Source organism: Xyrauchen texanus, chromosome 49 (assembly GCF_025860055.1).
Source record: "Xyrauchen texanus isolate HMW12.3.18 chromosome 49, RBS_HiC_50CHRs, whole genome shotgun sequence".
Taxonomy (NCBI): domain Eukaryota; kingdom Metazoa; phylum Chordata; class Actinopteri; order Cypriniformes; family Catostomidae; genus Xyrauchen; species Xyrauchen texanus.
Genome location: NC_068324.1, coordinates 1876016 through 1901889, shown reverse-complemented (window position 1 = coordinate 1901889; position 25874 = coordinate 1876016). Strand labels below are relative to the sequence as shown.

General features: G+C 41.3%; 1 protein-coding gene across 3 annotated transcripts in view; it reads right to left on the bottom strand.

Annotated features, from left to right (window-relative positions):
• Window positions 1–25874, bottom strand: part of LOC127640373 (fibulin-1-like) — a 57742-nt gene that overhangs the window by 22582 nt on the left and 9286 nt on the right. The window contains exons 4-16 of one of the 3 annotated variants that reach the window (XM_052122887.1): window positions 21569–21719; window positions 21029–21076; window positions 20836–20925; window positions 20571–20708; window positions 19514–19651; window positions 19225–19368; window positions 17576–17701; window positions 17261–17386; window positions 16231–16350; window positions 14742–14873; window positions 14351–14474; window positions 4602–4747; window positions 3501–3638 (exon numbers count right to left, since the gene is read on the bottom strand). In XM_052122887.1, the coding sequence (XP_051978847.1) occupies window positions 3501–3638; window positions 4602–4747; window positions 14351–14474; window positions 14742–14873; window positions 16231–16350; window positions 17261–17386; window positions 17576–17701; window positions 19225–19368; window positions 19514–19651; window positions 20571–20708; window positions 20836–20925; window positions 21029–21076; window positions 21569–21719 (1621 nt within the window). Of the gene's footprint in view, window positions 1–3500; window positions 3639–4601; window positions 4748–11651; window positions 12908–14350; window positions 14475–14741; window positions 14874–16230; window positions 16351–17260; window positions 17387–17575; window positions 17702–19224; window positions 19369–19513; window positions 19652–20570; window positions 20709–20835; window positions 20926–21028; window positions 21077–21568; window positions 21720–25874 lie in introns of those variants that run through there. The other 2 variants (XM_052122888.1, XM_052122889.1) reach the window with 2 other exon arrangements.

The window sequence follows — 25874 nt, the reverse complement described above, 5'->3', positions numbered from 1 at the left end:
TGTATTTCCAAAAATGTAGGGGAAAAAAGGTAATCCAGGGCTGGGGCAGAAGGCTAAGGGAACGGGACCAACCGGACCGGTAAGTATGAACACTATAAAAAGCTAGACCAACCGATAGACTGACAGGAATATACAAACAAACACACTGGACTGGAAACAAGACTAACTGGCACTGGACAGCAAACACTAGGAGACTAAAATAGGGAGAGAATTCAAACAGGTTAACAAGACAGGGCAGGTGTGACTAATAAACTAATAATGGGAAAACAAGGAGGCGGGGTATGACGTAAGACAGAGAGACACGCTGCGATACAGAAACAAAACAAAGCCATGTGCTCTCACAAGACAACTTAACACCCGAATGGCATGAGCACACATCGCCAAAACAATAAGGCAATATACGGCCATGCCAACCAACAAACAAAACAAGAGAATATGTAGCAACGGCAAACAAAGCGATGCAATGCATTCTCACACTAAAAGGAACCTGAGTGTACATCGCGAGGCGACACAAGGTACCTCCTGGTGTCCCAAAATGGGAACATCAAACTTTACACAAGACAGACAAAATGAGCACTAACATAAAACATAAAACACAACAGAAAGGGAGTGAAACCAGAGAGGGAACTTAAGGAAAGGGGCGGGGTCTGGCAGCATGGGGGAGGCCTCTGGATGGAGGCAGGGTCTGGCCTGGAAGGAGGCCTCAGGGCAAAGGATGGGTCTGGCAGCTTATGAGGAGACCCCAAGGCAGAGGTAAGGCCTGGCGGTCTGGGAGGCAGCCTTTAGGGCAGAGGGGTCAGAGTACTGGGTGGTGGCCGCTGGATAGGGGTCAGAGGAATGGGTGGCGGCCGTTGGACAGGGGTCAGAGGACTGGGCGGTGGCCACTGTACAGGGGTCACGAGGCAACGGCTGAGGGGGTAGAGCTAGGCTTGGGCACTGGCCACCGTAGCCAGTGCCCAAGGGGAAAAATGGTAATCCAGGGCTGGGGCAGAAGGCAGAGGGGAACAGGACCGACCGGACTGGGTAGGAATGAACAGGACAGGAAGCTAGACCAACTGACAGACTGACTGGAATAAACAAAAAAACAAACACACTGGACTGACTGGAAAACATGATTGGAAACAAAACAAACTGGCACTGGACAGCAAACACGAGGAGATGAAAATAGGCAGATGATAAGGTGACAAGGTGTGGCTGTGTAGTTGCTAGGGGGTTCTGAGTGGTTACCAGGGCATGGCTTTATGGTCGTCAAGGTGTTAGGAGTGGTTGTTTGTGTTGCTAAGGTGTTGTGGGTGGTTTCCATGGTGTGACTACAAGGTTGTTAAGGTGTTAAAAATGGTTGTTTGTGTGTTGCAATGTTGTTGCTAGGCTGTTCTTGGTAATTTCTGATGTGTTGCTGTGTGGTTGCTAGGTTGTTCTGAGTGGTTACGAGAACATGACTTTATGATTATAAAGGTGTTCTGTGTGGTTGTTTGCATGGTGCTATGTGGTTGCTAGGGTGTTATAAGTGGTTAATATAGAGTGGCTTTGTGATGTCAAAGTGTTCTGAGTGGGTGTGTGTGTTGCTATGTGGTTGCTAAAGAGTTCTATGTCACTGTTTGCATTTTGCTATGTGGTTGCCAGGGTGTTCATGATGGTTACCATCCTTACAAAAATCGAGAGTTGCCCTAAACTTGCAGCAAATTTGCCACTGATCCTTTTTACATCCAAATGAGAGACAGTTGTATAATATTAACAGTACCATAATCTGATGTCAAAGAGGTTGTTTGCGTGTTGTTATTTGGTTGCTAGGGTGCTCTAAGTGGTTACCAGTGTTTTAATTTGTGGTTGCCAAAGTGTTCTGAGTGGTTGTATGTGTCACTTTGTTGCTTAGATGTTCTGAGTGGTTACCAAGGTGTGTCTGTGTGGTTGCTAAGGATTTCTTATAGGTTGTTTTCATGTTGCTATGTGATTGTAAGGGTGTTCTGAGTGGATAGCAATGCGTGGCTTTCTGGTTGTCAATGTGTTCTTAGTGGTCGTTTTTGTTGCTATGTGGTTGCTAGTGTGCTCTCAGTGGTTACCAGTGTTTTAATTTGTGGTTGCCAAAGTGTTCTGAGTGGTTGCATGTGTCGCTATGTTGCTTAGATGTTCTGAGTGGTTACCAAGGTGTGTCTGTGTGGTTGCTAAGGATTTCTTCTAGGTTGTTTTCATGTTGCTATGTGATTGCAAGGGTGTTCTGAGTGGACACCAGGGTGTGACTTTCTGGAAGTCAATGTGTTCTGAGTGGTCGTTTTTGTTGCTATGTGGTTGCTAGGGTGTTCTGAGAGTTTAAGAAGGTGTGGCTTTGTGGTTGTCAAGGTGTTCTGAGTGGTTGTTATTGTTGCTATGTGATTCCTAAGGTGTTCTGAGTGGGTTAGATTACCAGACCATGGTTTTGTGTTTGCTAAAGTGTTCTGAGTGATTGTTTTTGTGTTGCAAGTTTGTTTTGCTGGTTGGCTGTAAGGTTGATAGGGTGTTCAGGGTGGTTGCTAGGATATTGCTTAATTGCCCAAAAAAAGTGTCCACTCCCAAGTCTCTATGATATTCTGGTCCCTAGATATGGCTCAGGTTGTTCATTGTAAGTTTTTCCCATTTTATCATCCATCTGATAGCTTTGAAAAGATGTATCACACCTCTCCTCCAAAAGCCGTAATATGTAAGGTATAATGAACAAATAGTGCGGGTTGTATTTTGCACCACAGATTAATACTTAGAGTTATGGATTTTGATAAATCCCTGTCCTGTGGCACTCACCTTAGGAATGTTTTTAGAGGTTTTGGAACATTTATTTATTTTATTATTATTATTATTATTATTATCAAAGTTATAGCTACCACTTTAGCTTATATGATCCATGTGTGAATTTCATTTGGTCAGGGAATGCCAAAAGAGTGTGTGTTTTGCATCAGTCTCAGCCGCATTGACTTTTCTAAACTGACCATGGTAACCCTTTCCAATAACCTTAGTGTGAAAGCACACCAACAATAACCATCTGGACACCAAAAAACCTCTTTGTGAACTTTTCAAAGTGTCCTGGAAAAACAGAGTGAGTAGACAAATTAAAGTTAGTTATGCTACAAAAGTGGGAAACCAGTCCACATGCTCAGTGAAGGAAAATCACTGCCTCATTCGTCAAAAAACAAAACATGGACAACTGTCTTCAAAAGAGTCTAAGAAGGCCACAAATGCCGTTGTCTCTACAGGGCTATCATCAGCCCAATCAGATAGGAATCACACTGTCGGAATGAGTTAGATTGAATACATTTCTCCTGGTAGATTCATGCTTACCGCTAATGTCCCCCTCTCTTCTCCCGCAAAGAAAAACATGTGCATTTGCTTTGTTTTAAGAAAAAAGAATGAGGAGAATCTTTCATAGTGGGAAATTAGGTCAGAAAACCACTTGATGCCAATTTAATTTCCAGAGAGGGACGTCTTGGGGTTTCGCTGTGGCATTGTTAGCCAGATGCCAAAGTGACACTCACCCACGATCATGCCATGATCGAGACGCTTGACGATGTCGAAGGAGTTCTGGGTGTTTCCTTCTAGAATGTCGTAGACGATCTCTTGGGAGTCCATGTGAGGGAAGTGTGAAGGAGTCGTGGATCTCAGGAATACGATTTCTGTTGACGAAAATAAAACTTTGATTTGGGGAAAAGCCAAATGTTATTAGGATACGTTTATTATGAGAGCACTGTATGGTGCTGAGGTGTTGCAACCAAAGAAACATCACAATTGAGGCCCTATGTTTGGCTCAACGATTGTCGTTATTTTGTCCTACTTGGATAGACTCAATCAATATCATGTAAATCGATGTTTAGCCTCTTAGGCCAGATACATACTCATCATATGTATGCAAACACAGACGAGAACTCTTGTCCAACTCTTGTCCATCTTGTGCATTGCAATTCATATTGCAATGCAAGTATTAGCGGAAAATCTTCTTCTACGGTCAGTTTTCTCTATCAGGTTAACTTAATACTGTCATGGCAGAGCGGCAGTTGCTCCTCAAGTTAACTCAAGTCGATATGTTTATATTTTATAGCTACCTGAATAATGATAAGTTCAGATTAGTGGCTCAAACATTAAAGGTATCTTTATCGCCCCCTTGAAAACTAGGACTTTTTTACCGCAAGAGCAGCACAAGCAGGGTTGGACTGGTAATCGGGCATTTTCCCAGTGGGCCGACGCATTTTGGGGTCGATCAGGGGCAGACTGGCCATCGGGAGAACCGAGCGGGCCGGTGGATCGGCCGCGAAATGTGGCGAATGTGCCGCGATAAGCAAAAATGAGCCGCCGTGTTTTGCAGAACGGACCACAAAATGCCGCTATGCAGAAAAGGACAGCGAACACCCCCCATCCCGCTCAACAAGTTTTGGGCCAGTCCCCGATTTCTCTTCCCAGTCCAGCCCTGAGCACAAGTAATGTATTTTCAGTTGTACCTTTTACATTACAATCCCAGTGAGGTGCCCAATAATTTCTTACTGCGCTTGTGTACTTGAGTAAAGTATAATCCTAGACTGATACAATACAATAATGAGCACAATGGCAAAGTAGGAGATTAATATGGAAAACATGGCTAATACCTTCTGGTTTGGTGAATTCTCTGAAGGTGGGGAGCGAGATGGCCGTGTGGGAAGTGGAGTGGATGGGATTGAGTACGCAAGAAATGTCATTGGGTTGGCAGGACTTCACACAACGAATGATATCCGCACGGTCGACCCTTGGCCTGCTGGAAGAAAAGGGAACACACATCAGTACCAGCCAAGCAAAAAAAAATACAATAAATTAAACCAGTCTAAATCAGTTTGCTGGCTCTCAGCCTGACCAGCTCACAAGTGCCCAAAACCCCTTTAAAACCATCACAACAGACCACTCTAAGTAGCCTGACCAAGCTAGAAGACCAGCTAACCACTTTAGGCTGGTTTAAGCATTATTTTGCCAGTAGGGCTGACCTTCATCCTGAGAAATTTGTACGCTACTTTTGTGATGAAAACAGCTTCTCCCAAAGGAGCATTCGGAATACATGTTAATAATCTAGGATTAGATTTCTCTCTGTCTGCATTAGGGGTGTAACGGCTCCCTGTAAAAAGCATTTGCTCGGTGCTTCATCTCTAGTTTAATAACATATCTGGAGCACAAGGTTTGGCGAAGAAAATAAAGTGCCAAATAGACATGCGCCGTTGTAAACTACGCTAACGCACCTGTATGGCTCTGTAGATGGACACACTTCGCCTGTGTTTCACATGGGACGATTTTCTACAGAGAGAAGCTGTCCTATTAACTGTTAGTATGTTAAATCAGTTGATGACATCACAGTTCACATGCATTAGTTGGCAAAATGGCAAGCTCGGACAGACATGAAACAAGAACTAAAGCGCTTGGGCTGTTCATAGCCAAAGTTATGTTGCCCTTAATCCGTTGATGAAGACGTGGGATTTCCAATACTCAAGTCGCGTTATGACATCCATTCTTGTATTCATTTTAATAGCCAGTTTATTTCTTCTATAGTGATGAACATCTTCTGAATGTTGAATATACGTTGAGTTGAGTTTGAAATGCACTTCATGTTGATGCATGTAGCGTAATAATGCAGGTATAAAGTTAAAATGTTGAGCTAGAGAACTACTGTTTTTTAGTTATGGAACCTAATGAAAATTAACCATGGTTTTACTATAGTAATATTGCAGTAACCATGACTGCGGTCACCACTGTGTTCCATTGTTTTCCATTGTGTTCCATTGTTTTCCATTGTGTTCCATTGTTTTCCATTGTGTTCCATTGTTTCCCATTGTGTTCCATTGTTTTCCATTGTGTTCCATTGTTTCCCATTGTGTTCCATTGTTTCCCATTGTGTTCCATTGTTTCCCATTGTGTTCCATTGTTTTCCATTGTGTTCCATTGTTTTCTTGGCAGAAATCTTAGTTTTGATACAATTAACCATTGTTTTACAACAGTATTACTATTGTTTGTAACCAAGACAGTAACCATGTTAATTTTGTGGTTACTATGATTTTACTACATATGTATTGTTTAAACTATGTTCACAGGAGTAAACTCATGGGGATTTGTAGTGAGGGCAAATCTCTTGAAGTGCTTGTTACAAATAGTATATTTTGACTTTGCATTTGTCAGTAAATACCGAACAAATACCGAAACCGTGACCCTAAAATTGCGATACAAACCGAACTGTGATCAATGATGGCATGCTAAAATGCAAAAGCAATCCAGGCTGAGGAAGGTCCATTGTGAGATGTCTTGAGTAAGCAGGCCATGATCTCTGGTGTTGACTGGGGAAAATAATCTTCCTTCACAGTTGAAGGTCTCCAACAACTGGATGGTTTCCAGCAGAACCACCACAAAACCAAGAAGCCAGCGGGACGGGTGAAAACTTTACTACATAAATATTATTTGCACAAATATACAGGGCATGAAAGTTTTTTTTCAAAGCTTTTATTGAAAAATTTCTCCCAAAAATATGTGGTTTAGCAGAGGACTCCCAGTTCCTTATTCCAGAATCTCACTTGGGTCCTAAATCCTAGACTTCCTGACAACTCCACTGACTTTATTTAAAGCTGCATTTGGCATTTGAGCTGAGCAATCAGAACGCCTCTGGATCACAAATGACATTGCTTTAATATCTTGATTGCTTCTCCTTGGCAGCAATTAGATGAAACGGAGAGCAAATTGAGTCTCATCGGATGTTTCTCCTATACCCCAAAAAGTACCCAGTAATCTCACACGTGTCTCCTCTAGACTTTCAGAAAAGATCTCAACAATTTGGCTCAGATTTGGGCTCAAGATACCAAAGTCTGCAAACAAAAATCAGATCTAGAACTAGAAGTACGTACCATCAAATGCTTCAACAAATGTCTTGTTTGTTTTCGTTTGAGACAAAGTTGTTTCTTCATTAGACACATTTTAATTGTTGACATATGCTAAGAGTACAAAGCTTTACAATCAATGTGGATGGTATCTCAGATCATTTGGTCTTGAAAGAATCTGACGAGAAGCTGAGGCAAATTATGGTTTGTGTTTAGTTGGTGCATTTGATTCTGTGAGATTCACTTTTGCTGCTAAATAAACAAGCGTGACCACAAAGGTAACCATGCAGACACGACTGCAAATCTGTGCATCTGTTTGGGCTAGCATTCAAACAAACTGGCCCTCGCTCAGCCAATGAATGCTGAGGTCTTACAGACGTGCGGTGATCAGTTATCCCTCCCTCTGCACTCTTTCATCGAATGCAAGAGCTGCAGCTAAACCCCAAATCTCAGATCAGGTTACTGATGGGTTTTTTTTCATTCCGTGAGGGTTGAAGCCCCTTACGAAGAAGTCAAGGCATCGAAGGGCAAGGACCTGTAATTAGCAATTAGCAATTAGCGGGCGTGTCCACGTTTTGCTTAGGTCTGAGCCAAAGCCACAAAATGTTCTTCTGCTTTTAATACCCAACTTGTGCACGACATGCATAGTGAGAGGAAGATACTCTCGATCTTGCCACAAATAAAGACCAGAGGCGAACAGGCCTCTGCGTCAGGGTTGGGGAAGCTACTTTTGAAATGGTAGCTTTCCAAGTTGCATGATACTCATCGTTTAAAGTTATTAAACTACTAGGGCAGGGTAAAATATTGGGGTAAATTTTGGTTTTGTTTTGGTTTTGTGATTTATAAGTGATTCTTGGAATTCCAAGATCATTCTTTTACTCAATGTGCAACTCTCGACAATGTGAGTAAATCACTTGCATTTGCAACCAAATTCCATGCTAAGCCATTACAAATGTCTGACTAGCCACTGGCTGGTCAATTTTCAGATTAAGTTGTACTGTATATTGGCAAAGAAGTTCTGCAGTGTCACACTTTCAAAACTTTTTGAGAGTAAATGTTTTAACCAACTCCACTCCACATTAATATACGCTCAAGCAAAACACTTCTGCGAGACGCTTGCTGAACTGCCGCTATTCTTAAAGAGACAGTTCTGTTTTTGCACTTTTTTTACAGATCATTGTAATGTAAGCGTGTAAACAATAAACATGCAACACATTTAGATTTATTTTAAAATGTATGTTCATTGGGGTCTGGGTATCTTAGCGAGTATTGACACTGACTTCCACCTCTAGAGTCGTGAGTTTGAATCCAGGGTGTGCTGAGTGACTCCAGCCAGGTCTCCTTAGCAACCAAATTGTCCCGGTTGCTAGGGAGGGTAGAGTCACATGGGGTAACCTCCTCGTGGTCACTATAATGTGGTTCTTGCTCTCGGTTGGGTGCGTGGTGAGTTGTGCGTGGATGCCGCGGAGAATAGCGTGAAGCCTCCACACCGACTATGTGTCCACGGTAATGCGCTCAACAAGTCATGTGATAAGATGTGCAGATTGACGGTCTCAGACGCGGAGGCAACTGAGATTCGTCCACTGAGATACGCCACCACGAGGACTTGGAGCGCATTGGGAATTGGGCGTTCCATATTAGAAGGTCTTGTGTAATAAAACAGCATTAACCGAGAGAGTATTTCTTTTTATATGCAAGCAAAATGGCCATTATAACTGAAATATACCCAAATGTATCAGAAATGGAAGCGCAGCGTAGTTCTAGCGGGAAGACTAGCAGCTGTACATCACGTCATGAGCAGAGTAACTCCCAGCCAATCACATGCAAGCCATTGCTTTTTAAGTCTGCTCACAATCTATCACATTGCTGTTTCAGTGTGCTAACACGGCAACCTCCTCCACCCCAGCACCACCAGTTGAGCCCTGTCCCACATAGGGGTAGGCTCCTCGCCCCTGCCTCCTATCTCCGGCAGGACATGACGGTTCTGGGTACAACTCCCTCGGACCGCCAGACGGGGCCTACGCCAAAGAGAGAGTCATTACTTCCTGTTTTACATCTATCAAATAAATGATATTTATACAGATATTTAGACATATAAGAGGTAACTGTACTATAAAAACAGACTGTAAATTTCAGAACTCTAAAAAGAGTTTTTATAGTTCCCACCTGTTTGAAACATCAGGTTTAGAAATCGGTGTGTTCAAGACGTCACATTGCTCAGTTCTATTTACACGCTCTATAACACGTGTCATCGCACCCTTGGCCCCGCCCACTGGTGTTTAGTTCGTATCGTAACCAGAGAGAGACCTAGTGTGTACGTTTTTTGTGCATATGACATGCATTACACGGACATCTTTGACCGTTGTCATGTTTGTCACACTGCTTTTAAAAGACCATTTCTGTCAAGTAACAATTCAGAAATGGAAATGGAAATGGCATTCAGTTTCATTCAGCTGCTCTGCTTGCTGTTCTTGCGGCCATCTCAATTCTATCATAATTTATTCACCCTCATATTGTTCCTAAGTGAGTGAGTAAATGAACAAAAATGAAAACGCCAAATCCCAATTTGTGATTTGAAGGGGAAAATATCGCTTTTGGATGGCCATGCTTTTGGTCAAGCGAAAGTTCTCTTTTACTCTCTGGTAATTGTTATTTATAGTTGCCGTATTGATAACGCACCAACACAAACACTGTGGTCCAACATTTCTTGGTGTGCAGCGGCGATGTAGCTCCACCACAAATTGTTCAGACCACTGCCCAAATCCCAGAACCCCATAACTCACTGTCAGAAAGCATGTGTGTGTGATAGAAAGGGAAGAAAACCAAACTAAACACCACCTAGTGGTGTCTGGAACCCGAAAGCTTTAATGTAGAGTGTCTTAGCGTTAGCATGACACCTTTGACCAACTCTGAGCTAACAGTTAGCATCTTTCTGACTTCTCTTGTGGTTCTCCTCTCAAGGATTGATGTCATTTATTTAATATTTTTCTGTTTCACAGCTGTGCCAGCTAACTGTGTGTGTGTGTGTGTGTGTGTGTGTGTGTGTGTGTGTGTGTGTGTGTGTGAGTGTTTGTGTGTGTGTGAGAGTGTGTGCGTGTGAGTGTGTGTGTGTGTGTGTGTGAGTGAGTGAGTGCGTGTGACTGTGTGTGTGTGAGTGTGTGTGAGTGAGTGTGTGAGTGTGTGTGTGAGTGAGTGAGTGTGTGTGTGTGTGTGTGTGTGTGTGTGAGTGTTTGTGTGTGTGTGAGAGTGTGTGCGTGTGAGTGTGTGTGTGTGTGTGTGTGTGTGTGTGAGTGAGTGAGTGCGTGTGACTGTGTGTGTGTGAGTGAGTGAGTGTGTGTGTGTGTGTGTGTGTGAGTGTGTGTGTGCTTGTATGTACGTGTGTGTGTATGTCTGTGTGTGTGTGTGTGTGTGTGTGTGTGTGTGTGTGTGTGTGTGTGTGTGTGTGTGTGTGTGTGTGAGTGAGAGAGTGAGTGTGTGTGCGCTTGTATGTGCATGTGTGTGTGTAAGTGTGAGTGTGTGTGTGATTGAGAGCGTGAGTGTGTGTGCTTGTATGTGTGTGTGTGTGTGAGAGAGTGTGTGTGTGTGTGAGTGAGTGAGTGTGTGTGTGCATGTATTTGCATGTGTGTGTGTAAGTGTGAGTGTGTGTGTGTGAGTGAGAGAGTGAGTGTGTGAGTGTGTGTGTGAGTGAGTGAGTGAGTGAGTGAGAGAGTGAGTGTGTGAGTGTGTGTGTGAGTGAGTGAGTGAGTGAGTGAGTGTGTGTGTTAGCGTGTATTTATCACTTTGTGGGTACCAAATGTCCCCATAAGGATAGTAAAATCCAAAATTTTTGACCTTGTGGGGACATTTTGTCGGTCCCCATGAGGAAAACAGCTTATAAATCATACTAAATTATGTTTTTTGAAAATGTAAAAATGCAGAAAGTTTTCTGTGAGGGTTAGGTTTAGGGGTAGGGTTAGGTTTAGGGGATAGAATATAAAGTTTGTACAGTATAAAAACCATTATGTCTATGGAAAGTCCCCATAAAACATGGAAACACAACGTGTGTGTGTGTGTGTGTGTGAAAGTGTGAGCGTGTATTTATCACTTTGTGGGGACCAAATGTCCCCATAAGGATAGTAAAACCCGAAATGTTTGACCTTGTGGGGACATTTTGTCGGTCCCCATGAGGAAAACAGCTTATAAATCATACTAAATTATGTTTTTTGAAAATGTAAAAATGCAGAAAGTTTTCTGTGAGGGTTAGGTTTAGGGGTAGGGTTAGGTTTAGGGGATAGAATATAAAGTTTGTACAGTATAAAAACCATTATGTCTATGGAAAGTCCCCATAAAACATGGAAACACTACATGTGTGTGTGTGTGTGTGTGTGTGTGTGTGTGAGTGTGTGAGTGTGTGTGTGTGTGTGTGTGTGTGTGTGTGTGTGTGTGTGTGTGTGTGTGTGTGTGTGTGTGTGAGTGTGTGTGTGAGTGAGTGTGTGTGTGAGTTTGTGAGTGTGTGTGTGAGTGAGTGAGTGAGTGTGTGTGTGAGAGTGTGTGTATTTGTGAGTATGTGTGTGTGTGTGTGTGTGTGTGTGAGTGTATGTGCGTGAGTGTGTGAGTGAGTGTTTATGTGAGTGTGTGTGTGAGTTTGTGAGTGTGTGTGTGAGTGAGTGAGTGTGTGTGTGAGAGTGTGTGTATTTGTGAGTGTGTGTGTGTGTGTGTGTGTGAGTGAGTGAGTGAGTGTGTGTGTGCTTGTATGTGTGTGTGTGCATGTATTTGCATGTGTGTGTGTAAGTGTGTGTGCGCGCGAGTGCGTGCGTGCGTGTATGTGTGTGCATTACAAGAATCAGTATCAGAATGAGCTTTATTGTCAAGTGTTCTCACGTACTTAAGTGTTTATGTTTTGTTTTGGTGATAGCAGAAACAAGTGCACACAGAACATTACAGTGAGACACAGAATATAAATCATTAGTAGGTAATCGGCCTTAAATACAAGCTAAAGCAGTGATTCTCTCCTGGTTTTGCTTCGACACCCAGATATTACTTTGAAACCAGAGTGGTGACGCAACACCAGAATTGTTTATTGTACTTAAAAGTCAAACAATTAAATATATATTTATATTACCATGTACTGCATAGGCCCAACAACATGCAATATTATTAAAACGATTGCTAATTTTGTAAATGCATAAACAACAGTGATATTAGCCATTCTACCAAGGGACAGATAAAACCCCAAACCAACTCCCCCCTCCCCACCACCATCAGTCAGTAACATTTTATTAGAAAATAATAGACTAACTGAATAAAAAAACATAAGGCTATTAATGGACAACAGATCACTTTTGTTGAATTGCTTTGCCTTAAAGCTCCATCTAGTGGCCAGAACCTCCAGAACTTGCTCAAGTCAAGTATCACAAAACATTTTAGGGGAGTCAACATTGGAAAGCAAGTGGCTTTCACAGTTTGGACGTCAGTAAGTAGTTTCTACTTTTAGCTACAGTCATAGACTACAGTATACGTATTTCAAATAAAAGGTTAATAATTGACAGCAGTTTTAATGCGTGAAGAAAGGCAACAACAGTACCTCATCTTACATCAGACACCTGATCTGGCCTGTCCTTTCAGCAGGCCACTACATATATCATGTCTTAATGATTGTGAGACATTTGTACTGGAAAAAAAGACAAAATACTGATTTCATAAATGACTTTCCATTTCATTCGATGATTGCATTGCTCAGTTCATCAGGGGTCACAAACAAGCGAATCTTGAAGAGGTAAACGCTAAGGTGTCCGAATCGCCTAAGTTTCATTTCCATAGAGATTTCAAAGTCCTGAGGAACCACGATCGGTTTCTGGACCACCAAGACGCCGCCGTGGTCCAGATGTTTGGCGGCGAAGTAGCCTCCCTGGTTGCCGTCGACAACGGCCACCTCGATGTCGTCCCCGACCGCGGAGTTGGAGGGGCCCATGCGGAAGATGTCGGTTGGAATGGGAATTTTGGTTGGGAATGTCAGGTGGTAGTAGGTAATTCTCACAGGCAAGGCGACACACTCGCTAGTCTGATTACAAGGCAAGCGTTCGCAGCGACTGCAAAAGGGAAATGGGAGGAAGAGATGAGAGAGAGAGGGAGGGTTAGAATGGTGCGGTGCACAACATGCAGAAAAGTGTGTGATTTTTAAAGGAGGAGGGGTTTGCTTAAGGGGGTGTGGCATTCAGAGTGACATCACAGATCAATCAATCTCCAGTTCAAGGTGTGTGAACCTGCAGAACTTGCAAAATGTTAAACATGGATTGAAAAATCAAAGTGTTGGACTTTCATGCATTGCATTTGCAGCCATTATGGATGCAACGTTCATGCACATTGTGACTTGCAGAATTGTTAGGGACCCCCCAACGTTATTGCATTAATAATACCAACCCACGGCTCTTGAGCTTGACTTAAAACTCCTTATAGCTACTTAAAACTATATTTGTGACTCATCAGGAGGCATTGACTACAAATGCGTTTGTGAACTTATTTACTGTCTTAATGCACATTCCTGGTTTAATTGTGTATGATACATCATGCTGTGGAGCGGAGGGGGGCGGGGCCGGGTCAGAATATTGCGCGCCCGGTCCCCAATCGGCCTGATGAGGCGCGTGAGGGACAAAGGCGGCCGGTGACGATGGTTCGAGAGAGAGAGAATTACGGGCATGTCTGTCATGTGTGTGTTTATGTTTGTGCTTTTGGTTTGAGTTTAATTAAATTATAATTTATATTGACAAGCCCGTTCTCGCCTCCTCCTTGCCCATCCTTAACTGTGTTACATTGGTGCCGAAGCCCAGGAAGGAGGAGGGATGCCCGTCGCAGAGTCCTCGACACTGCCGTCCACTCTGGGGAGCGCCGCTGCCATCTGCCGGGTGACGGAGTGGCCGCCGTGCGCGGGGCAAGTGGGGACTGGATACCCCGACTGCCTGGAGAGAGGGAGCCGCTGCCGGGGGCGGAGGAGTGCCCTGCCGTCCCCAGAGACGAGGAGGGGTCGAGGGAGACCGTCGTCCGCGAGGGGAGGAGGGAAGAAACTCTCCGACTACCCGGAGTGGTAGAGCCGCTGCCAGGGGCGGAGGAGTGTCCCCATTTGCTGCCAGAAAAGCGAAGGGGCGTTCTGCCCTCTGGGGGTCGCAGGTTTGACTCCGGTTCGCCCGGGGTTGGAGCAGAATTACGGGCATGTCCGTCATGTGTGTGTTTATGTGCTTTTGGTTTGTGTTTAATTAAATTATCATTTATATTGACAAGCCGGTTCTCGCCTCCTCCTTGCCCATCCTTTAACTGTGTTACATACATACATGTTTTCATCCCCTCCAGCCAACTGTTTCCATTCTTGTATCTAACGCCTCCTCGGAAAAATGGAACATTATGGAAGTCAAATGGGTTGCAAACGACTTTTTCAAGTTGACATTAAACTTTATTGAAGCTTTGCTGCTGTTTGAGTGTTCGATTCTGTATTTTCCTATTGTGCTTTTTTAAAGAGGCTTTCAATTCGCATCACTTACGTTTCTCCGGAGCGTCTGTAGTTGGCCGGGCAGTCGAATTTCAGGCACCGGAATCCACCCTGAACATTGAAACAGCTCTCGGACTCCGTACAGGTGTGTGTGCCGGTTACACACTCATCGATATCTGCCAATGTGGAACAACGCGGAAGGATATTTTAATTCGATTTTTGATTGATCATTGAATCATACCTGGTAAAATCCCTGTAGCATAACACACGGTGTCTTGTGGCTTATTGACCTGTTTAATAATCGATGCATTTATATGGGCTATTTCACAACATGATCATTTAGAACCAGAACAATGCGATAATTCTGATTTAATCAAAGCGTGCTGTATAGAGTTAATCTTTCATTTTAAGATGGATAATAATAATAATAATGTGTTTCTGACCCTGGCAGCTGCGTCCATTGGGGGTGAGAGTGTATCCTGTCATCGGACACGTGCATTGGAAGCTTCCCGGTGTGTTGTGACATCGGTAAGAGCAGATGTGTCCACCAGTGGGCAGAGCACACTCATCAATATCTGAGGAAATAAGATAACATGACAATTACTTCCTCCTTTATACAAATAACGGAGTTTTACACCTTACACTCAGTCTGTCTGTATATCTGTCTGTCTGTCTGTCTATCTGTCTGTCTGTCTGTGTCATTTCTATCTATCTGTCTGTCTATCCGTCCGTCCGTCTATCTGTCTGTCTGTCACTCATTTCTATCTGTCTGTCTGTCTATCTATCTATCTATCTGTTTGTCTGTAATTTCTATCTATCTATCTATCTATCTATCTATCTATCTATCTATCTATCTATCTATCTATCTATCTATCTGTCTGTCTGTCTGTCTGTCTGTCTGTCTGTCATCTGTCTGTCTGTCTGTCTGTGTCATTTCTATCTATCTGTCTGTCTTTCTGTCTGTCTGTCTATCCGTCTGTCTGTCTGTATCACTCATTTCTATCTATCTATCTATCTATCTATCTATCTATCTATCTATCTATCTATCTGTCTGTCTGTCTGTCTGTCTGTCACTCATTTCTATCTGTCTGTCTGTCTATCTATCTATCTATCTATCTGTCTGTCTGTCTGTCTGTCTGTCTGTCTGTCTATCTGTCACTCATTTCTATCTATCTATCTATCTATCTATCTATCTATCTATCTATCTATCTATCTATCTATCTATCTATCTGTCTGTCAGTCTATCTATCTATCTATCTATCTGTCTGTCTGTCTTTCTATCTATCTATCTATTTATCTATCTGTCTGTCTGTCTGTCTGTCTGTCTGTCTGTCTGTATCACTCATTTCTATCTATCTATCTATCTATCTATCTATCTATCTATCTATCTATCTATCTATCTATCTATCTATCTATCTGTCTGTCAGTCTATCTATCTATCTATCTGTCTGTCTGTCTGTCTGTCTATCTATCTATCTATCTATTTATCTATCTGTCTGTCTGTCTGTCTGTCTGTCTGTCTGTCTATCTATCTATTTATCTATCTGTCTGTCTGTCTGTCTATCTGTCTGTCTGTCTGTATCACTCATTTCTATCTATCTATCTATCTATCTATCTATCTATCTATCTATCTATCTATCTATCTATCTATCTATCTATCTATCTATCTATCTGTCTCTCTCTCTATCTATCTATCTCTCTGTCTGTCTATCTATCTATCTATCTATCTATCTGTCTGTCTGTCTGTCTGTCTGTCTGTCTATCTAGCTAGCTATCATGTGGCAATCTGTGGATTATCTATCTAGCTGTTTTTCTTACTAACATTATCATGAATCATTTTGTTTATATTGCATAATGCATAGTTTCATATTATTTAAAAAAATTGTATGCATTAAATGCTATTCCAATGTAACATGTGTCTGTGTCACTCACCCTCACAAGTGGTTCCATCCACATCACTTAGCTGGTAACCACGGCGACAGTAACACTGGTAGGATCCATACACGTTTGCACACTCCTGACTGCAGGGATTCGACTCGCATTCATTGAGATCTACGAGTTAAATGACACTCCAGTGAAACTTTTATATATTCCGTAAGGAAAGAATACACTGCAGAAATGTATTTCATAAACAGTATATCTAAATAATCTTACTTGAGACGCAAGCCAGAATAAAATATTAATGAACGTCTTTTCAGAATCACTGTAATTACGAGAAGACATTTCGGAGATTCAATGTTCACGTCGTCGAAATGAGAAATTATTTGTTGCAATGGAAACGCAAATGACGCCAAAACAGAAACTTGAGTGGTTTTGTTGATGACGGCAAAATATTTGATCACTACATAAATGAATGAATTGACCTCTATATTTTATTTCAAATGTTTAAGAGTAAAAAACTGGATATAAAATATCAAGTTCAATGTCATATCAAACAGGTCTTTGTGTTCACACTGCAAACATTTCAAATGTTTATTTATTTTTGTCTAATTTTTCAGTAAAAATATGTAAACATATTGAAAATTAAATACATTTACTTGAAAAGTAAAATGACAAGATATTTTGTCTTCTTTTCAGAGAAATTTAATAACAAAAAATTCAGTAACATTTATGCTGGAAACAAGAAAAAATCTTGTAATCTTGTAATTATGGTAATTCTGAAGTTACAAGAATGCAACTTAAGACTCTCTGTTTTCAGAGAATATATCTAGAATCAAGTTTATTTTTGTATCCCTGCTGTTTTTTTCTTTTTTTTTTTTCTTGTTGTTTTAAGTATAAATGTAATAAACTTTAGGGAGTTTATGCTTAAGATGAGAAAAAATTGCCAATGAGGTCATTTTGCCTCTCAAGTAAATTTATTTTCCTTTAAGGATGTTTTTTACTGTAAAACAAGAATAATATTTTGCTGTATAATTGAGAATAAATAGCTGATAATTAGTTATTCTTATTGATTTGTTTGTACCTTCACAGTTTCTCCCATCACTGGCTAGCTTGAAGCCAGTTGTACAGCTGCATTTGTAGGATCCCAGGACATTCTCACACTTATGAGCACATAGACGTCCAGGATAATTCCTGCATTCATTGACATCTGATGTTCAAGAGACAGAAATGCAGAATTGTTAATCTGACAGCTGACAAACTATAGAATTTGTCATTTAATAAATGCTTTTGTCAAAAATAATTTACATAAAGAACATTGCATGGCTTTGGAACGATATAAAGATAAGTAAATATATCAGTTATCAGCTCTTTAACTGGGTCACATCACATCACTCACCTTCACAGACTCTGCCGATGCTATTGAAGGTGTAACCGGATCGGCATTCGCAGCGGTATGAGCCCACCAGATTAATGCAGCCATGACCATCGCAGGCATTATCAGGTCCAGCACACTCGTCAATATCTGAGAGAGAGAGAGATAGAGAGAGATAGATAGAGAGAGAGAGAGAGAGAGAGAGAGAGAGAGAGAGAGAGAGAGAGAGAGAGAGAGAGAGAGAGATTAAGTTTAATGAAAACTAAATTAGGACAGATATTTGATCGGAACTGAATCTTGATTAAAAAATAATAATAAATATAGCTGTAAGCAGCTATGACGGGCACAAGCACCATGTGTCCATTTCCACCTGGTGGCTTTCGAAAAACAACGCAATGGGGACACATGCATTTGACATTATTCTCAACCATTTTGAAGAAATTTGGGTAAATATAAGAGTGTTTTAAAGTCTGTTATAAGAGCAACACTTCCTGCTGCCAGGGGTTGGCGCTATGACCGTGACCCAAAATAGTCACATCCATGTGATTACTACCCTAGACTAAACATACATCTCAATTTTGATCTAAATCACACATCGCACACAAGATATAAGACACTTCCTGTTTCTCATTTTTCAATATTCATTTATTGCTTCACCATGGCGATGCTGTCCAAAATGGCCGACTTCCTGTTGGGCGTAGCTAATGACTGGGAGTATGAAAGTTGTTTGGCTTGATGAGAAATATATACATACCAATTTTGGTGACTGTAGGTGAAAATGGATGTGCTACAGAGCCCCCCCTTATATGCCCATTTTTAAGGGGGCGCTACAGAGTCCCTCCTACAAACACCACCCCCCCATTGCAACTTTGCCCAGCCCTAATGGTTCTGATGTGTGTGCAAAATTTCAAGAGTTTTCATACATGTTAAGTATCCCAAAAGCAGAAAACCTTGAAAATAATAATAATAATAAATATAGCTGCAAGAGTGAAGATGGGCCCAAGCACCATGTTTCGGTAAACAATGCAAGGTGGAAACATGCATTTGGCATTGCTTTATTTTAAAGAATTTGGAAGCAATTCAGGTAAACATAAGAGGGCTATTTCAAAGTCTGTTAAAAGTGCCATACTTCCTGCTGCCAAATGGTGGGGCTATGACTGTGGCCCATAATAGCCACATCAATATGATCAGCCCCCAAACATACAGATGAATTTTCATCAAAATCACACAATGCACACAGAAGAAATAAGGTACTTCCTGTTTCCCATTTTTTACCACAAATGTATTGCTTTGCCATGGCAACACAGTTTAAAATATAAAAAATTTGTTTGCAATTTAGAATCTACAATATCTTGCAGAATGTGGCACTGTAGGTGAAAATGTGGGTGTTACAGAGCCCACTTACATGCCCATTTTCAAGGGGGTGCTACAGAGCCCCACAAGCATCTTTGCCCATCCCTAATGGCCGACGACTCTGATGTGTGTGCAAAATTTCAAGAGTTTTCATGCATGTTAAGAACCCCAAAAGTACTGAAAACCTTGAAAAAAGAATAATAATAATAATCCTTAGAAGAACAATAGGACTTCCACACTTCAGTGCTTGGGCCCTAAATATTATGCTGATAATTATTATAAATAATATGCTTAAATAATAAACCATATGCTTTGTGTACCAATGCAGCGAGTTCCCTCTGCATTCAGGTGATATCCACGGCCACAGTTAACCGTGTTTCTCTGGCATGTGTACGATCCGACTGTATTAAAACACATCTGACCCGGTTGACATGGTCCGGTTACACTTAAACACTCGTTTATATCTGTCAAAGAGGAACAAATAACACGTATTAGCAAGCATCATTATTACTATTGCTCATAGTGATTTGAACAAACCCCCAACGCTAAATATTAAACTTCCACCTAGCAACCACCCAGAACACCTAGCAACCACACATTTTGCCTCACCGATGCAGCTCCCAAGCGCGTCCTGTATGAATCCTGCGCTGCACTGCACTTTGGGGCGGCATCGGAACGACCCGGCAGTATTCTGACACTGGAGTTCAAGAGCGCAGTTGTGTGTGCCCATCTCACATTCATCAATATCTGGAACATCACACACAACACAGTCAATACCATGTTTACTAGACATATACTATGCCTAACCCTAACCCTATTTTAATGACAAATGTCTTTTGGAAAAAAATAATCATGCTGAATTGCACTAATTGAACAAATAAACGCATTGCATTGACAGTGCCTGAATTACCGACCGGGCCAATGGGGCCAGTGCCTAGGGGCTCTCGACTGCCCCTCAAGAACCCCTCCACCGGTCAACAACTTTTGGAGGGGGGTCCTTGGAGATAATTGACCCCGGAGCCTTTGCAAGCCATTGCATTTTTGGCCAATGCTATTTCATATGGTGATATATTTAAGCTGTGAATATTTCAATTTAAAATATTATGCACAAAATTTCATCTTTAGAAATTCAATAATAAATGTATAGTTCCAAAATATTCTGTTTTTCAATCATTATTTAATCTTTATTATTTGACAGGTCCATTATGTATTTCGCTTTGCAGATTCACCTTCAACATTTCAATGGTTAAAATAAGGTTGAAAATTCAACCTCGAACATCCTGGCATTGCAGGTACAGCGGTGCTGATGCGCCACCTTCACTTGCTTCTACTATTCCTTACCACTAGGTGGTGCAATCGAGGGTTGATTTTTCAATTAGTGCAATTCAGTGTGCTTTTCTGTTGTAAATACATTTGTCATTAATATACTTCCATAGACATTTATCATGGTAATACCATATTTTTATGCTTTTATCATGGTAATACCATGACATATGCATGTTAACCATATGATACTATCATTACACTGGTAGTTTTGTAAAGGCAGTGTTTCCCATCATCATGTCTTTCCAGGATATTGTTAATTTTTTCACTGTTGATTCATTTATCATTAAGTACATTTTCATGTCATCTGTAAATTACAAATGTGTGTTTATATGCGTTTGACCTTCACACTTGTTGTTGTCCGTGAGTTCGTAACCCGTGCCACAGCTGACCTCTCGCTGACAACGATACGAGCCCATTGTGTTGATACAACGTTCACCAGTACGACAGTGATGAGACCCCAACAAACACTCGTTAATGTCTGCAGAGAGACAGAAAACCTTTCTAAAGTCATGTTATTGCTCGCTATAGGTTCACTACGAAATACACTACAGTTCTGAAATAGATCTAGAGTTTATGAGGGTTGTGATTGTTGAATATTTACTGACCTTCACAGGTTTTTCCATCGGCTTTCAACTTGTGTCCCTCAGAACAAGCGCATGTGCCGTTACCGACACATCGATGAGCACATCTGGCAGCTTCAATTCAAGACACAGACACAAATGAGTGATTACAGCGGGGGTAATTATTACTTAAGTATAAAATATGTAATATCTAATTGTAGAGTAGATGAGCAGCTACCTTTGCACTGGTCCTCTGCAATCGATATTGCACCATGTGAATTTGGATCTACAAGACAAACAAATTAGATATAAACATATAGCATATTTTTATTTCTTTTAGAATTGTTAATGGTGGCATTAAGATTGTTTAAACGACTAGCTACACATTAGCATGCAGTGATCACTGGTTAAAAAGCAGTTTTAACTTCCTGAGCTGTACACTAGAGGGCAGCAGAAACCATTTTTAACTGGCGCACTCAACTGGGTAAATATAATGACCCAAGAGGGTCATTTTTACTTTGATTGTTGCTCCTTATGCCTTACAAAATGCCACTTCTGTATACGTTTTGTTTTGTTTTTAAACATAAACACCAATAATCTGTGATCAATACAACTTCAGCTCTATGGACAGAATGGGAGTGCTTTCGACAACTCCTTCTGTTGTTAAAAACAGGCCGTAGTAACAGTCACGCACGTACAATGGCCGTTTAATTCGTTTTGAACAAGGGACATTCCTTTAAAGAGTCATTGGAGTTAAAGGCTGTTGTTTGGTTCTCACCTTGTGTATACTTTCCGTCACTGTCCGGCGAGCGGTCCACGCAGCATGCTCGGGAAACCAGACCACACTGATACCCCACGGGGAGACTGAGGTCACATGACAGACCCCGTTCCTGGGCCGCCCGGCCAAGCAAACAACACTCGCAGCACATCTGCGTATGAGGAGAACTGAAAGTCAGAGATGTGGCAGAACTGGCTTTTTCCTTGTGGTGGCGTAGAGACTCACCTCAATCCGAGTGGTGGAGGACGAATCTCAGATGCCTCCACGTCTGAGACCGTCAATCTGTGCATCTTGTCACGTGGCTTGTTGAACGCGTTACCACGGAGACCTAGCATGTGGAGGCTTCACGCCATCCACCGCAGCATCCACAAACAACTCACCACACACCCCACCAATAGCGACCATGAGGAGGTTACCCCATGTAACTCTACCCTCCCTAGCAACCGGGCCAATTTGGTTGCTTAGGAGACCTGGCTGGAGTCACTCAGCATGCCCTGAATTCGAACTTGTGACTCCAGGTGTGGTAGTCAGCATCTTTACTGAGCTACCCAAGACCCCCGGTTTAAATTTAGAGTTCTGGCAAACCCCTGTGGCAAACTTGTCGCAAATTTGGCAATCGTTATTTTCAAGCGCAATTGAGCTTTGCGGTAAACTCTTCATTGTTGCCAAATGTTTGCTACAGGTTTGCTACAGGTTCACCACTGAAGAGCTGCAGACATCTGGCAATAGTTTGCAGCAAATTGCCAGCTCATTTCCATGTAAAAATAACGAGTGGCCGTTTTCCAGCAAGTCTGCCTGAATTACAGATTTTTGTGACATCCGTGACATAGTCTTGGCCCGCTTGAAAAGACCATCAATGCAAGTCTATGGGATTTTAAGGCCACTTTCAACATCCGTTATGAGAAAACCATAAGTCAGTTAGATAAGACATAAAACACCAAGTCAGAACAGTTTGAATGTCTGTGCATAGTTTGGCGGATGTAGCTTTAAAGCTTTATGGTGTGTTCACATACAACATGAAGATAATTTTCACCTCGCATTGCTCCCGCGAGTTTAACCGCTGGATTATAAATGTGTGTTTAAACTCCCAAGTGCGAGTAACGCAAACCCATGAGTATTCCCCCTTCTCTCCCAGAAAAGGACAGGAAGAGGGGCTTCTACGACTTGGTTCATAGTAAAGTACAACCAATAGCTGGAATCAATTAGACGTGCATATTTTCAGAACTTAACAGGCAGTTTAGAATGAATGCTTTAAAACGGACCAATCAGAGCAGAGTATGCTCTCTGAAAGGAGGAGTTTAGATTGAATCCTTTAGAACGGACCAATCAGAGCAGAGTATGCTCTCTGAAAGGAGGAGTTTAGAATGAATCCTATAGAACGGACCAATCAGAGCAGAGTATGCTCTCTGAAAGGAGGAGTTTAGAATGAATGCTTTAGAAGGGACCAATCAGAGCAGAGTAGGCTCTTTGAAAGGAGGAGTTTAGAATGAATGCTTTAGAACGGACCAATCAGAGCAGAGTAGGCTTTCTGAAAGGAGGAGCTTAGAATGAATGCTTTAGAATGGACCAATCAGAGCAGAGTAGGCTTTCTGAAAGGAGGAGCTTAGAATGAATGCTTTAGAACGGACCAATCAGAGTAGAGTAGGCTCTCTGAAAGGAGGAGTTTAGATTAAATCCTTTAGAACAGACCAATCAGAGCAGAGTAGGCTCTCTGAAAGGAGGAGTTTAGAATGAATGCTTTAGAACGGACCAATCAGAGCAGAGTAGGCTCTCTGAAAGGAGGAGTTTAGATTAAATCCTTTAGAACGGACCAATCAGAGCAGAGTATGCTCTCTGAAAGGAGGAGTTTAGAATGAATCCTTTAGAACGGACCAATCAGAGCAGAGTATGCTCTCTGAAAGGAGGAGTTTAGAATGAATCCTTTAGAACGGACCAATCAGAGCAGAGTATGCTCTCTGAAAGGAGGAGTTTAGAATGAATGCTTTAGAATGGACCAATCAGAGCAGAGTATGCTCTCTGAAAGGAGGAGTTTACAATGAATCCTTTAGAACGGACCAATCAGAGCAGAGTATGCTCTCTGAAAGGAGGAGTTTAGAATGAATGCTTTAAAACGGACCAATCAGAGCAGAGTATGCTCTCTGAAAGGAGGAGTTTAGAATGAATCATTGAACGAGTCGTTTGTGACACTGGCAAAAAAAATGCTAATGATGAGTAAATTAAAGTGTTTTTTGACTTTGGATGCATGTAAATCTATTGTATGAGACCTTTAAAACAAAATTAGGCACATTTAATAACCATAATTGGTGCACTTTAAAACACTCTTTGGCTAGGAATCCTTTTTTTAAACCACACAGTGCTTCAGAATTGAGTTTTCTAAGACACTCATGAGACAAGAGAGTAAAAAAGTCTCTATAACCACAGAAAATACTGGATGTTCCTCTAGAGAGACATGAGACAAGACAGCACAAATCTTTACGGTAACCATTATGGCTGATTTCCCAGACACAGATAACGTCCTGTCAAGGACTAAACTGCACACTGTCAGTGATAATTCACCTCATTAAATCTTTCTGAATTTAAGGCCTAAGATGTGTCTGTGAAAGTCGCCCAGGGGCATCATAAAGGTTTTGAAATGAGGGGGAGTAAACATAGACAGAATTTTCATTTTGGGGTGAATTATCCCTTTAAATTGGATTAAACTGATTGAATCAGGTTTGCATTAATTAACACCTCAGGTGACAAACTCCCCTCGATTAGAAGAAATACCAACAGATCAGCACTGAGTTTACTTCTCTGAAAATCATCTAATATTTCCCTTAGAATGTTTAAAATACATCAGGCTAGTGGTTAGCATTAGCGCAATATTTCTGACACTTTAAACGTTTATACATCCACTGAGTGCGGTTCACAAGCAAAGATGTTTCCTTGAAGACAGCAGGCATTCAAGTGTGTATTAAACATCTTATAGACTCTCCATCTGTGTGTTTGTGGAGCACCTGTGCGTATAATCTGACATGAACACACTTCACTTTTCCCATGTGGGCAAGTTCCCTCCTGTTCAATGTAAACAGTGTTGAGAGAAATATATCTTTCTATCCATCTTTGGGAAACATGTTGCCTTATTGTGATTTGTCAAACACAAGACATGTGTGCACAAGTTTTCTCTACAAAACACACATGAAATTGATCTACGGTGGGCCTAAAAAGTATTTGGACACATGTGTCACACTTAACAACGTGTGAATTTCATTGCATTTCAAGCAAAACCCCTCACAAAAACACGTTTGTTAGATTGTAATTGGTTAGATATAGTTCAGCTGTTCATAATTATGTTGGCTGCATGCCTATGATGCCTTAAAATGCTGCCTATGTAGACAGCTCTCTAGTTTTTTTTTTGCGACGGAGTCGACGATTCTTCTTCCTGAAGGGTTATATATATATATATATATATATATATATATATATATATATATATATATATATATATATATATATATATCGATTCTTACTTTGAGGAAGAAACATTTGGAAATAAGTCCAACATTTTATTTTACGGTAAAAGTTATTGGCTCATTGCGAGCTGGACATGACAAGAGTCATAATATCCAGGTGTCTTTGATTCACTAAAAAGAACCGGCTCGTAAGAGTCAATCGTTAGGAATCGTATTACACTGATCACACTGTGTGTTTCACACTATAGATTCGAAAGAATTGGCTCATAAGAATCATTCGTTAGGAATCGTATTACACTGATCACACTGTGTGTTTCACACTGTAGATTCGAAAGAATCGGCTCATAAGAATAATTTGTTCATGAATCGGTTTACACTGTTTGTTTCACGCTATAGATTCGAAAGAACCGGCTCATAAGAATCAATTGTTCAAGAATCAGTTTACAATGTTCACGCTGTTTGTTTCACGCTATAGATTCGAAAGAACCGGCTCATAAGAATCATTTGTTCAAGAATCAGTTTACAATGGTCACGCTGTTTGTTTCACGCTGTTTGTTTCACGCTATAGATTCGAAAGAACCGGCTCATAAGAATCAATTGTTCAAGAATCAGTTTACAATGGTCACGCTGTTTGTTTCACGCTATAGATTCGAAAGAACCGGCTCATAAGAAATAATTGTTCAAGAATCAGTTTACAATGGTCACGCTGTTTGTTTCACGCTATAGATTCGGAAGAACCGGCTCATAAGAATCATTTGTTAAAGAATCAGTTTACAATGGTCGCGCTGTTTGTTTCACGCTATAGATTCGAAAGAACCGGCTCATAAGACTCATTTGTTCAAGAATCAGTTTAC